The following is a 15,136-nucleotide window of genomic DNA, read 5'->3' as shown; positions in this document are numbered from 1 at the left end:
AACCACTGATCTAGAATATATGAACAACTCTTACAACTCAATAATTAGGAAGACAGCCCATTTTAAAAATAGAGAAAAGATTTGAACAGACACATTACCAAAGACGATATATGATCTCTTTATATAAAACCCTAATATGCAAATAGACCGAATGCTGGAACAACCAAACAACCAAACGGCCAGTCGCTATGATGTGCGCTGACCACCAGGGGGTGCACGCGGAACATGGCAGGCATCGGCAGCAGGTGGCAGAGCACGGAACATGGTGGATGTAGGCTGCAGCGGGATGGTGAAGCAGTTGAGCGGGGACGCCAGACCAAAGTGGGGCACCGGTTGCTGTCATTGGGGCAAGCCTCTGGTAGTTACTGAAAATTCTTTGCTCCTGCGTGCCACGGTCCTGCTGGCGCTTGCACCTGCTGCTGGCTCCAATTACTCTGCACTGTCAGTGGGTGCAAGTGGCAGCTGCAGGCCCCGATCGTCCCTGAGGCCTTCTCTACCTCCCCATGCTCCTGAGGGGCGATTGGGGCTGGCAGCCACCACTCACACCCAGTGATGGGGCGATGCTATCAGCGCCTGGGAGCAGCAGCGGCAGGGGGCGGGCTGCAGCAGGAGGGGCTGAGCGGGGGCACTGAGGATGGGCCGAGACCTGCCCCTGTGCTCACTGCAGCCTCTGGGCCCACAGTTCCTTTCAAGATGCGTGAATTCATGCAATGGGCTCCTACTATCAAATAAGTGAATAGAACACCCTCAGGTTAAATTCTAAATGAGTTACAGAGGACTTAATATTCCCCATGAAAAAAATATTTAACACCTTTAGACATTAAAGAAATGCCAATTAAAAACATAGTGAGATACCACTACATGCTCACCAGGATAGCTAAAAGTAACAAGATTGGTCATTCCAACTATATTCAAGGATTTGGAGCAATTAGAAACTCAGTGCAGTTTCTAAAACCCTAATATGCAAATAGACCGAATGCTGGAACAACATTCGGAATGTAAAATGCTACTGCCTCTTTGGAAAAAAACCTGGCAGTTTCTTAAGTTAAAAATTCACCTACTATACAACCCAGGTTATTTACCTTTAAGAATGAAAGCATATCCTATCTAATAAAAGAGAAACATGGTAATTAGCCGTACGGCCGCTACCCTTCCCATTGGCTAATCAGGGAGATATGCAAATTAACTGCCAGCCAAGATGGGGGCCGGCAGCCAGGCAGCTTAAAGCTAACAGGAGGCTTGCTTGCTTCAGTGATGGAGGACTCCAACGTTCCCCGCCTGACTTGCTGGCCTCTAAGCTGCAACTCTAAGCAACTATGTTGCAAATATAGAAGCTAAACAAAACCCCAGAAACCTGCTTTAGTCAGCCAGGCTTCAGCCAGCTGGACCACAACATTGTATCAAATACAGAAGGTAAACAAAGGCCAGAAACCTGCTTTCAGCAGCCGAGGCCTCAGAGCTAAAGCTGGCCCAGAATAAAAAAAAGAAAGAAAGAAAAAAAGGAGCGGTTGGGAGCTTCAGTCACCCGCCAGTCTGAAAACGGCCCTCAGCCCCTCAGCCAGACTGGCCAGACACCCCAATGGGGACCCCACCCTGATCCAGGACACCCTTCAGGGCAAACCAACCAGCCCCCACCCGTGCACCAGGCCTCTATTCTACATAGTAAAAGGGTAACATGCCTCCCAGCACCGGGATCAGCGTGACAGGGGGCGGTGCCCAAACCCCCTGATGGCCCTGCGGCTCTGTGTGTGACAGGGGGCGGCGCCCAAACCCCCTGGTCGCCCTGCTCTGTGGGTGATAGAGGGTGGCGCCCCAACCCCCCTCCCCCCACGGCCCTGCTCTGTGTGTGACGGGGTAGAGCCATAACCTCCCCATCGGCCCTGCCCTGAGTGTGACAGTGGCGGCGCCCCAACCCCCTGATCGGCCCTGCTCTGTGGGTGATAGAGGGCGGTGCCCCAACCCCCTGATCCGCCCTGCTCTGTGTGTGACAGGGGGCAGTGCCCCAACTCCCCTATTGGCCCTACTCTGTGAGTGACAGGGGGGAGCTCCTCAACCCCCTGATTGGCCCTGCTCTGTGCGTGACAGGGGGGAGCTCCTCAACCTCCTGATCGGCCCTGCTCTGTGCATGACAGGGGGGAGCTCCTCAACCCCCTGATCGGCCCTGATCTGTGTGTGACAGGGTACGGAGCCCCAACCCCCCTGATGGGCCCTGCTCTGTGCATGACAGGGGGCAACGCCCCAACCCCCTGATCGGCCCTGCTCTGTGCGTGACAGGGGGTGGCACTGCAACTTCCCTATCGACCCTGCCTTGAGTGTGACAGGGGGCGGTGCCCCAACCCCCCAATCGGCTGTAACCTGAGCGTGACTAGGGGTGGCATCGCAACCTCCCGATCCGCCCTGCTCTGTGCATGATAGGGGGCAGTGCCCCAACTCCCCAATCGGCCCTGCTCTGAGCCCGATCAGGGGCTGCACCTAGGGATTGGGCCTGCCCTCTGCCACCCGGGAGGAGGCCTAAGCCAGCAGGTCATTATCTCCTGAGGGGTCCCAGACTGCAAGAGGGCACAGGATGGGCTGAGGGACCCCTTCTTCCCGCCCCCCCCCCCCCCGAGTGCACAAATTTTTGTGCACCGGGCCTCTAGTATATATATATAAAAAGATATATGTATTATATCATTGTAGCATTATTTACAATAGTACAAAACTGGAAACAACCTAAATGTCAAAAGGTAAATGAATAAAGACATGGTGGTATATTTATATAATAGATAGTTGGGGTCTGTCTTGACAGTACGAGGCAAGACTGATCTTCAACAAAGAAGATAAACAGAGATACAACAAAGATGTAAAGGTTCTACAGGAATTACCAAGCATGCTCGATTTAATTTTTAAAATAGTCAGATTTTCAATATTAATCAGGTAATTTAACAACATTGAAGGAGTTTTAAAAAGAAAAAGTGACCCACAATTTTACCATAATAATGTAGGTTTCTGTTTTTCCCACTTTTATCAAAGGTTGAAGGGAGTACACATGATCAGGTCAGAAAGATAAATTTGACAGGTGGCTAGAAGAGCAAGGCAAGGGTTCTGAATGAAGGTGAGCCAGCTTGTGCCAATTGGAAAGATGGAGATCGAGGAACAGGAACCACCAAATTTGGGGATATCAGAGAGAGAATCAGAAACAATCCTATATAATAAAAGCCTAATATGCTAAGTGTCCAGTCGTCCATTCAACCAATCAAAGCATAATATGCTAATGATATGCTAAGGCCACTCAAACGCTCACTGTAACGTGCACTGACCACCAGGGGGCAGACAGTCGACCAGTCAACCAGTTGCTGTGACGTGCATTGACCACCTGGGGGCAGACGCTCTGACTGGTAGGTTAGCTTGCTTCTGGGATCTGGCCGATCAGGACTGAGCGAGAAGGGCCCTACAAGCCCTGGAGCCCTCCCGCAGTTCCTCCTCGGCTGGCCAACCTCCCCCGTTGCTTCCCGGCCCTGATTGTGTACCGGTGGGGTCCCTCGGCATGGCCTGTGCCCTCTCACAATCTGAGACCCCTTGAGGGATGTCGGAGAGCCGGTTTTGGCCTGATCCCACAGGCCAGGCCGAGGGACCCCACTGGTGCACGAATTCGTGTACCAGGCCTCTAGTTGGTTTATAACTTGAATGGCAAGTAATTAGATGCAATTTACTTGTAAAGTGATGCAACTAATCAATGTTCATCTCATCCTAACCCACCTTTGTACCTTAGGACTGCCTAGGCCCACCTCCTACCTGCCTCTTAAAAAAAAACCTAGTTTCTGCCCTAACCGGTTTGGCTCAGTGGATAGAGCATCGGCCTGTGGACTGAAAGGTCCCAGGTTTGATTCCGGTCAAGGGCATGTACCTTGGTTGCGGGCACATCCCCAGTGGGAGGTGTGCAGGAGGCAGCTGATCGATGTTTCTCTCTCATCGATGTTTCTAACTCTCTATCCCTCTCCCTTCCTCTCTGTAAAAAATCAATAAAATATATTTTTTTAAAAAAACCTAGTTTCACCAACTATTCTTTTTTTCTTCTAACCATTTTTTCAGAGTCTTCCTCTTCAATGGCTATAACAGTTTGCTTACTGTAGCTAAGTGGTATTCAGAAAGTTATTCTCTTATGTTTGGTTGTTTTATTACTGCAAATCAGAAATACCTAAACTAAATGGTAACTTCTAGGAGAGAGGAAGTTGCGGATATGTGCTCAGAGATGGGTGCGCAGACACTTCAGCTCTAATGGCATATATATTTACATTTTACAAAAAGTCAAAAACAAGGTTTTGCTTCTAATAATGTCAGAATAAGCTCCTTTGTTTTCCTTTCATTATAAACTTAACAGTAGTTCTTACAGGATGAGGTAATTTGAACAGGGTTAGAAGCTTTCTACAAAGTTTTAGTGGTCAGTTTTTTATGTTTTTCTGCACAGTAGTATTTTAAGTAATATTCAGTTAAGGATTATAGGGTGACTCAATCTTATAAATATATTAATATTCAGAAGAGTATATTTCATAATCAGTAACTAAAATTTCACCATAGTGTAATTGCTGAGAAAGGAATAAATAGTCACATCAGTATCAACATAAAATGTCAATTTAGGTTAGTAATTTCAGAAACACTAAGTTGAAGTAGATATGCCATTGAGACATTGGTAAAAGAATGGTAGTTTTTTTTTAAGTGATATTCAAGAGAATGTAGAAAATGCAACTGAAACAATTCCATTACATGTGAAACGCAGAGATTATATTATATATTTATGAATTACACATATATACAGAATTATGTATATATATTTTGAAAAGTGCCTGTAATTTATTGGTGTTTAGTGAATAAAACACCTACACGTTAAATTCTAAACGAGTTACAGAGTACTTAATAGTCCTCATGCAAATTGTGGCCCTAATCAGATTATTCTGAAATTGAAGAGATTATTCCATTTATACTTTGGTAGTATAATGTTTTTCTGTTGGAAATAATTGTTAGCTTAATGTGTATGAAATACAAGCTCTTCTTTCTTCTTGAGGTAAAAGAACATGAAGAAACTTCGTTATGTATTTTTTATCAGAGAGGATTAGACATAATTTAACACAAGAAATCCAGAAATAACTATTGGTCCATGGCCCTATCTCACTGTTGCTTTCAGTGAGATATTCCAAAATAAAATATTCATACATAATTCATCTCTGAAATGCTTACATCATGTATATATGTGTGAGAGGGAGATTCTGATAAAGATATTAAAAATATAGTAAAATTATCATTTGTACTTCAGTCTTTGGTATGGCTCCAAAATTTCTTCAGGTTTTTTACTTTTTAAAAATTTTGTTTTCTTTCACTAGTGACTATACAATTAACAAATCCAGTGAGCATTCAGTTTAGGCCAAAGATTTGTTCTTTTTAACATAGTACTAGAAAATTTTCAATCATATATTATGTTTTTGAGACCTTTTTCATTCACATCAGCACCTTCATTTTTCAGTTTTTTCATTCATTTTACATAAAGTAATAAAATATTGAAATAATTACACAAACATTTTCATTTTTTATTGTTACTACTTTATGGAATAAACTTTATAACTGGCTCAGTAGTTGGAAGCCATTATATATAGGCTTTGAAATGGACATTAGAAGATGGCCTTTTAGGAGTAAATATTTAGGATGTGAATAGAGAGCCCCTGAAACTGATCAAAACTCTGAAACATACACTGCCATCTAATCATGTAAAGATGAATGATAATTCTACAGCTACCTTGAAAGCATTTGAAGAATTGAAGAGTAAACTATAGGACTTAGAAACATTGGTGGTGTATTGAATATTTTTATTGTGATAAAATATACATAACGTGAAATTTACCACTTTAGCTATTTTTATGTGTACAGTTCAGTGGCATTAAATACATTCATATTGTTGTGCAACCATCCATGCATATTCAGAACTCTTCCCTCTTCCCAAACTGAAACTCTGTACCCATTAAACAATAACTCCACATTTGTTCCATCCATACCCTCTCAATCCTTAACAACCACCATTCTATTTCTATGAATTTCACTACTCTAAATACTTAGTATAATTGAAATCATACAATATTTGTTCTTTTGTGTCTGTCTTATTTCACTTAGGACACTGGTGGGGAACATCCGGCCCGAGGGCTGTCTAAGGCCCGTGAAATAATTTGGTCTGGCCCTGCCAAGGCATTAGGGGTGAGAGTTAATTAAATTTTTAACCATATACAGCAGGCTAATTTTAAATTGATAATTTTGTATGGCCTGAGAATATTATAAAAATCCAAATGGCCCTTGGCAAAAAAAAAGATTCCCCACCTCTGACTTAGAATAACATCTTCAAGGTCCATCCATGTGATAGTATGTTTCACAACTTCATTTGTTTTTTACGCTGAATAATATGCATTATATGTATACATAACAATTGGATATCCATTCAGTGGACATTTGGGTGGCTTCTACCTTTTGCGTATTGTGAATACTGTAGCTATGAACATGGGTGTACGAATATTTGCTTGACTCCCTGCTTTTTAAAAAATTGATTTTCAGAAAGAGAGAGAAATATCAATTTGTTGTCTCATTCGTTGATTCCTATATGTGCCCCAACCCAGGGATAGAACCCCACAACCTTGGTGCATTGGGATGATGCTCCAACCAAGATACCCAACCCAGACAACTCCCTGCTTTCAATTCTTTTGGGTATATATACCCAGATGTAGAATTGCTAGATTATATGGTAATTCCATGTATAATTTTTGAAAAGTAGCCAATACTGTTTTCCACAGCACCTGCACCATTTTAAATTCCTGCCAAAAATATACAAGGATTCCAATTTCTCTAAATACTTCCCAAGACTTGTTATTTGTGTGTGTGTGTGGTTTTGTTTTTAATAATGGCTGTCTTAATGAGTGTGAGTGATCTTTTTTGAGATGAGGTTTGGGACTTTGAAAGAAAGCATGGGAAGTGGACTGCAGACTAAATATGGCTTTACATAGTGTTTAATGTTTTATTGTGTGTGTATAACAAAAAATCTAAAAAAAACTAATTTACATTTCAAAAAATATAGGAAAAGCAGTGTTCAGGAAAATTTATAGTTGTAAATGCCTATGTTTAAAAAAAAAATCTCAAATCAGTAACTAACTTTAACTGTAAGGAAACAGAAAAACAAAAAATCAAATCTAAAACCAGTAGAGGGAAGGGAATAATAAAGATTAGAGATAAATGAAGTAGAATATAGGAAAATAATAGTTAATGAAACCAAAGCTTGAAAAAAAAGATGAACAAACTTGACAAACTTTTAGCTCTAAAATTACTAAGAAAAAAGAAGGAAGATAACAATTTACATCATATAGTTCTATTGAAAAAATGGCCAAAGGATTTCAATAGATATTTCTCCAAAGAGGATATACAAATTGGCTAACAAGCCCAGTAAAAGATTTTCATCCTCATTAGGGAAATGTAAATCAAAATCATAGTGAGATAGCACTTAATACTCACAGAGAAGGCTATAAGTTTTTTTAAAAACTAAAAATAAGTGTTGGCAAGGATGTGGTAAAATTGGAACCCTCCTACATTGCTGGTGGATAGTAAAATGGTACAACTGCTGTGTTTGTTGGGGTTTCTCAGTAAATTAAACATAAAATTACCATGTGAACCAGCAATTCTCCTAGTTATATACCTAAATAAATGAGATGTTCACATGAAAACTTGTACACAAATGTTTATGGCAACACTAGTCAAAATAGCCAAAAGATGGAAACAACCAGATGTCTATGACGGATGGATGAATAAACAAAATGTGGTATATTTATACAATGGCATATTATTCAGCCATAAAAAAGAATGAAGTGCTCATACATGCTGCCACATGGAGGAACCTTGAAAACATGGTGCTAAGTGAAAGAAGCTGGACACAAAAAGAGCATACGTAGTATGATTCTTTGTATATGAAATATTTGGAATAGGCAAATCTATAGAGATAATGCAGGTTAATGGTTGACAAGGGCTGGGGGGAGGGGAAGTAGGGACTGCATAATAGTAAAGAGTTTCTGTTGGAGGTGATGAAAATGTTCTTGAATTGAAAAATAGTGACGGTTGCACAACATTGTAAATACACTGATTGCTACTGAATTGTACCTTTATAAATGGTTAAAGTTGCAAATTTTACATTATGAGTATTTACCACAATTTTTTTTTTTTAAGCTGTAGTACAACCCTGGCCAGATGGCTTGGTTGTTTGCAGCATCATCCTGTACACCAAAAGGTCATGGGTTCGAGTCCTAGTTGGGGTGCGTGCAGAAGGCAACTGATCAATGTTTGTTTCTCTCTCCTGTCTCTCTTAAAATCAAAAAACATATTCTCAGAGAGGATAAAAAAATAAATTTAAAAAATTTAAATATTGTAATACATCAGTCTCCTGTTTCACAGACTAGCGCTAGAGCTGATGACCAATGATATTAGCATAAATTGGAAGGGTTGTACCTTATAATTTGTGAAACATTTACTAGGATATTTCAAAAAATAAAATACAGTAGGTCTCCCCTTTCCTCTCTTCTGAGTCATTTGGTCTGAGGTAGGGTCTAGGAATCTGTATATTAAGGAAACATTTTAGATGCTTATGATGCAGGTGTGCCTATCTGCTTATTCATGTAAAAATGCAGTGTTATACCATCATATATGGGACACTTTAGAGCAGCGGTCGCCAACCGGTGGTCTGCGGACCACTGATGGTCTGTGAGGTCCGAAAGGCTGGCGACCGCTGCTTTAGAGTGCTATACATAAAAGTGTTTTACTCTGTGCTTTTATGAAGAGAAGCAAACAAATGTGAGATTGGCCAAATTTAAAAGTTAGATTTTCTTGTGTGCATGTGAGAAAACTGAGTCCAATAATTCAAAACTTCTCTATTCCCAAACCTTTAAATAAACTTACCCCTTAAGTGTATGTGGCTGTTTTATCTGTGACTTTGAGTCTTCTGGCCACACCAGCATAGGCATCACATATTTATTCCAGTCCTTCTACTGTGTAAATTTAAAAAGCAGAGGTTACTTTGTATACTTATAATTTATTAATATGAAATAACATGCTAAGATTTAACATTTAGTATTTCTAATTAAATTTCAACAGAACCTGAGCTATTTCTGAAAATTAGCGACATGTGGGGAATTTGTGGTTTAATTTGAAGCACAACCTAAAATCATGTACTTTAAAGCTGCTATGTGTGGCAAACAAACCATTTAGGTAACGAATGATCTAGCTGCAATTTAGCAATTTAGCATGGCTTCCCTATAAATTTATTCTGATGAGATTAACTCTTGAGACAAGACTATTGTATGCTGTATACCAGGGAGAACAATGTGCTTACTAGTTCCAAACACTAATGTTTTAATTTTTTAAACTCCAATCTTTGAGAAATATTTTTAAATTTAGTGAAAATTTTTTTCTTAATCACCTTTAGGTCAAACAGGCATTCGAGAAGCTATTTCCATGTCCTGTATAACCAATGGGAGTGGTACAAACAGAAAACCAAGTCATACCAGCTCTGTCTCAGTTGCCAGAAAAGACACTTTTTCATCTGCTGCTAAAAGGTATCCATTTGTAAGGGGTGTGTGTGTGTGTGTGTGTGTGTGTGTGTGTGTGTGAGAAAGAGAGAGAGAAAAACATTGTAAAATGGTCGAATGTGATAACAGTCCACTTCTGAAACAAATGTGAAGTAGAGCTTATGGAATTGAAGTATGTCCTTTGAACATAGAGACATCTCAGCCTGTACTCACTCAGTTTATAATCATCATACCTATTGAGTTGTGTGAGGCAGCTTTTGGTTGTAGATTTAAAAAAACATTTGCATTTTCTGGGTTTTTTTTTTTTTTTTTGGTTTCTTTTTAACAAGCATTTGTTGATGAGTTAAGCATCACTATGTTTAATGTAATTACATAAGTGAGTTTTCCATAGAAAGTGATACATTTGATATAACATGCTTGCCTATCTATAATAATAAAAGCGTAATATGCTAATTAGACTGGACATCCTTCTGGACGAAGCCGCGGTGGTGGGGGCAGAGGCAGGCAGGTGGCAGGCGGTGGCCGAGCCCTTTGCACGAATTTCATGCATCAGGCCTCTAGTTTATAAAGTAGTGGGTATACAATTTCAGGTGTACAACATACTGATTCAGCATTTTTATGTACCCCATGATGTGATCACCACAATAAATCTAGTAAATATCTGTGACCATACAAAGTTATTAAGATATTAATGACTATATTTCCTATGCTGTACATTACATTCCTGTGACTTATTTTAGAACTGTAAGTTTGTACCTCTTATTCACCTTCACTTTTTTCACCTAACCCTTCCCTTCCCTCTAGCAACCATCAGTTTGTTCTCTGTATCTGAGTCTTTATTTTTGTTTTTTTTAGGTTCCACATAAAAGTGATATTATACAGTATTTGTCATCTTCTAATGCAGCTTTTTAAAGGAGAAATAGAGTCTTTGATAAATATCTACATTAGTGGGATGTTAAACACTATTATAACTTTTATTCTTTAACCATGACTACAAAATTAAGGCTTAGTTTAAAATATAGTACTGTATGGTATGTGTATTATGTATGTGTGTCGGGATGGAAGACAGTGGAAATACTGCAATATAAAAGTTTCAGTGGATTACAGATTTATATTCTCTACTTTTCATCAATTAATTAATTTAATCTTTTGTTTCAACAAAATTGCTTTTGTGTAATTCCTAACAAATTATTCCATATGGAGTTTGGAGAGACCACAAGAGATCAACTACATAATCTTAGAGCTGTTTTCTTCAAAGAATAATTGAGGACCTTAAGTAATAGAATAATATTTTAAAGTGTACTGATAGAAAATGGTTGCCTCGATAAACTAATGCTAGTGACTGAATTATTCATCAGTGTGGACTTAAAGATGTTAACCAGGAATGGTGAAGAAATGACAAGATCTTTAGGCCTTTTAAAAGCCCCTTCTAGAATTCAGTCTTTGAAGTCATTGTCATTACAGAATCTAGACTTTCTCCTCCAAGGCATGCAAAAATTTATTACCTGTGCTCTACTCTCAGAAAAGAAAATGACAAATTATAAGAAGACAAATGCAGAGTGGAAATATTTCATCCAGTTTTTAATTAACTTCCTTGTATCCAGTAATAGTTTAGATTTTTACCAAGCTATAGTTCTGTGCAATGATCAATATTATGCATGATAATGACTCAGCAGTCTAAGACCAACTGAGTTTGTTACTTTATGATTCAGGGGCTTGGTAGTATTTTGTTTTTAATAAATCGAAAGGAAAATCTCTTAGGTTGTGCTGGACCCCACATAAGAGTAGTGGCTTGTGCATTCAGGATAGTTTGAAGAACAAGAAAAAAGCAATTTCTAACTCAGATATAAATTTCAAAGTTAATCTGATATTTTTGAGGTAAAATTATATGTCAGCACATACTTTAAAAACACACACACAAAAAAAACTGAACATGAAGTAGAGAGTTAAGGACCAGTCTGAAGGTATCAGAACTTAATCAGATTAAGAAATGTCACTGTCAAAATTATACGTTAACATTTTAAACTATTATAATGCGATAAATTGTATATAGTATGCATATTTGTTTAAAATGTTTGTAAACCTACTTCCTTGTAGATTTATACACCATATAGTCTAATTACAAAATGTGTTTGATTAAGTTTAAACAGTTGATAGTTTTCTACCTTTTCAACTCTGGAATTCAAGTCTTGATTCTATCTGCTTTGTAGTTTATGCAGTGTAAGGATTCTTACATCATGTGATTAGGAATGGCAGGTGTGTCATTAATCAAGAGTCAAAGTGTGAATACTATCAACAATAAAAATAAAAGTCAAAGTGTTGAATCACAAGAATTTATACATAAATGTTTGTTTTGGTTAATCCTCACCTGAGAATATTTTCTCCATTGATTATTTTATTTTTAGAGCGGGGAAGGGAAGGGGAGAGATAGAGAGAGAACATCCTTGTGAGACACATCAATTGGTTGCCTCCCACAAACACCCCAACCTGGGTGGGAATAGAGCCTGCAACTGAGGTACATGCCCTTGACAGGAACCAAACCCAGCACTCTTCAGTCCGTGAAACAACGCTCCAACCACTAAGCCAAACCAGCTAGGGCCATAAATGTTTTTATTTAACACAAAATATCTTATATAATAAAAGGGTAATATGCAAATTGACCCTGATGGCAGAACGATCAGGAAAGACTGGCCAGTCGCTATGACGAGCACTGACCACCAGGGGGCAGATGCTCAACGCAGGAGCTGCCCCCTGGTGGTCAGTGCGCTCCCACAGGGGGAGCTCCACTCAACCACAAGCCGGGCTGAGGGCTGCAAGCACAGCCAGAGCCTCTCTGGCCTTCTCAGCAGCGCTAAGGATGTCCGACTGTGGCTTAGGCCCACTCCCTATGGGGAGTGCCTAAGCTGTCAGTGGGACATCCCCCGAGGGCTCCCGGGCTGCCAGAGGGATGTCTGACTGCCAACCTAGGCCTGATCCCCAGGGAGCGGGCCTAAGCTGGCAGGTGGACATTCCCCGAGGGGTCCCAGACTGTGAGAGGGCGCAGGCTGGGCTGAGGGACCCTCCCTCCCCCACCGAGTGCATGAATTTTCATGCACCGGGCCTCTGGTATTCACATATATTCATTTGTCAATTAAATGAGCCTCTCATCCCCTTTCTAAGTATGCATCTCTGATTAGATGCCTTATTGATGATCTTGCATAAAATATACCCATAAATTATTTTTTATAATTTTTAGTTGTAGTTTTTAAAACAGTGAGAAATTTTAAAACTCTTGCAAAACAATATGAATTAGAACCCGTATCTTTCTCTATGATTTTTCCCCCTTAAACTTTTATAGTTGTCTCACCTACATAAAATGTAACAATTTTTTTAGTAACTCATTTATATGGAGTCTTTCTGGGGCATTTAACTTAGTGTTCATAAAGATTACAGTTCTCTCTTCTTTGTATATTTTGTCAGTTTTCTTTGTATTTAATTACAATTAAAATAAGTACAGCTGGTGTAAACAGATTCAGGGGGAAGCACAGTGAACTCTTGGTAAATTTAAAACTCAACTGGCAGGAGCAGAAGTATACAGAAGAAATGGGAATTAGAGAATAATCTTCTAAACATGGTCAGCATGCTTTGGGTGTCAGTATGTGTTACAAAAGTAATGGAAAGTGTCACTAATGCTCTCATTTGGGTAAGCTGAAATGAGATCTTCTATTGTCCTTCCAAATCTGCCAAGATGGTTTTGGGTCTAAAGGGGCAATAGATATATTACCTTATTATTCTTAAATTTTTCACTGAAGATTTTAATAGTAGCTTCCAGAATTTTCAAAGAAACATCTTCATTCCAATGAAAGCAGTGTAAATTGTATTCATATGTGTTTTAGGATTGAATTATATAATAATCACTTTTCCCATCATTTAATTTTTTTGTTTTGTTTAAATTTGTGTTGTTCCATGTTATACTTTATTTTACAGTGGTACAGAAAAAAAGAAAGAAAAACCACAAGGACAGAGAGAAAAAAAAGAGGAATCTCATTCTAATGATCAAAGTCCACAAATTCGAGCATCACCTTCTCCCCAGCCCTCTTCACAGCCTCTCCAAATACACAGACAAACTCAAGAAAGCAAGAATTCTACTCCCACCAAAAGGTTTTAACTGTCCCTGAGTTCAGAGCTAGGGAATGGTTGTAATGATACCTAAATTCTATGACATGGGGAAAAGTTGGCTATCCATGGATTCCAAGAGAAAGCCTAGTGGCTTTTGTTTTTCCTTTATTGCTATAATCTATACTTTAGACATTGGAAAATGAAGAATTTAAGATAAAAATTTCTCATTTAAAACGGGGGGGAAAAACTAAGCTATGAACAGTTTGATGAAAGGAAAGCAGAAATAACCTACTCTAAAACCAAGACATTAATTTTCTAATAAAATTATAGAATATTTTAAATTTATATAACTATGCATAAATTTATAGCCATGGATAGAAAATTGCCATTTGTAATTGTCCTCTTCGTATTTTGGCATCATTACAACCTTTAGCTTTCAAGGGCCCCTCTCAACAAATGGCTCTTTATTGTTACTGCCTCTCGGTTTTAGGAGAATAAGTTCTTGCTTGAGTAGAGAAATGAATCCATTTCACTTGGTCTTTTCTATGCTAAAGGCTTGCTTGAGGGCTTCTCTCTGTGTCTGTAATAATTAATATTTTAAAGTTGTGAGAGGGGGAGAAGGGAGAGACATTCTAACAATGTGTGTAAGCCTAAATTGGGGATCTAAACCTGCATGCTGGGAGTTCAGTGCTACAGCTGCCTTATAAGCAAATATTTAGACCAACTTAATGAAATAATGCCTGCTTTAGAAATGCTGATTTTAGCTATATGATTAGGTATAGTTATACGGGGTGGGAAAAAGTAGATTTACAGGTGTTCTTGTGGAAAATAATACAATAATTAATAATAATAATACTAGAGTAAACTCTGTTTCGCATACTCAACAACTATAAACCCACTTTTACCCACTCCTCTTTTTATCAGCATACTTCCACTTGGAAATCTTAGGAAAATATTAAACCATTCTCAGAACTGGCTAGGATTCTAGTAAAATAACCATTTCTAAAAGATTTATAATATATTTTTACTTGATCAGTTTAATATTTTGCCTTAAATCACTAATGGGAAATTTGGGAAAACAAAAAATCCTTCACTTTATTGATGCATGTTTAACATTTTTAAAAATGCTTGGTCTGTGTGTCTCATGCAAATTTTTCTGCCTGGTCTCATGTGGAGTTTTTCTTGGATATAGCTTATTAATGTTACACACTTTTGAAGTGTATGTGGTTAAAGGTAACTTATTTTTATAATCAATCTCTTAAAGGTTCTGATTTGATCTGATGTCTTCTTTGTCCCAGGCCTTCTTTCCAGCTTATTAAGGTCTCTTGGAAATGTGCTTGCCATTCTAAATTGCTCTTTGGTATACTATTGTGAGAAGTCTTGAAGACTTGGATGAGTTATAGGATGGTTAGCAATGCAGCCAAAAATTTATATAGAAGTCAGAAAATTTTCAGTTATAA

The 15,136-nt window shown here is 38.8% G+C and overlaps 1 protein-coding gene across 9 annotated transcripts in view; it reads left to right on the top strand.

Moving 5' to 3' along the window:
- EML4 (echinoderm microtubule associated protein like 4) overlaps positions 1-15,136 on the top strand; it is a 157,258-nt gene that overhangs the window by 72,764 nt on the left and 69,358 nt on the right. For 4 of the 9 annotated variants that reach the window (XM_006083421.2, XM_023747411.1, XM_014447866.1 and 1 more), the window contains exons 3-4: positions 9,476-9,605; positions 13,545-13,718. The exons of 2 other annotated variants lie outside the window; for them this stretch is intronic. In XM_006083421.2, the coding sequence (XP_006083483.1) occupies positions 9,476-9,605; positions 13,545-13,718 (304 nt within the window). The remainder of the gene's footprint in view (positions 1-9,475; positions 9,606-13,544; positions 13,719-15,136) is intronic. 3 more of the 9 variants (XM_006083422.3, XM_014447870.2, XM_023747425.1) reach the window with 1 other exon arrangement.

This window comes from Myotis lucifugus, unplaced genomic scaffold, assembly GCF_000147115.1.
Source record: "Myotis lucifugus unplaced genomic scaffold, Myoluc2.0 scaffold_6, whole genome shotgun sequence".
Taxonomy (NCBI): domain Eukaryota; kingdom Metazoa; phylum Chordata; class Mammalia; order Chiroptera; family Vespertilionidae; genus Myotis; species Myotis lucifugus.
This window is presented reverse-complemented; position numbering and strand designations above follow the sequence as displayed.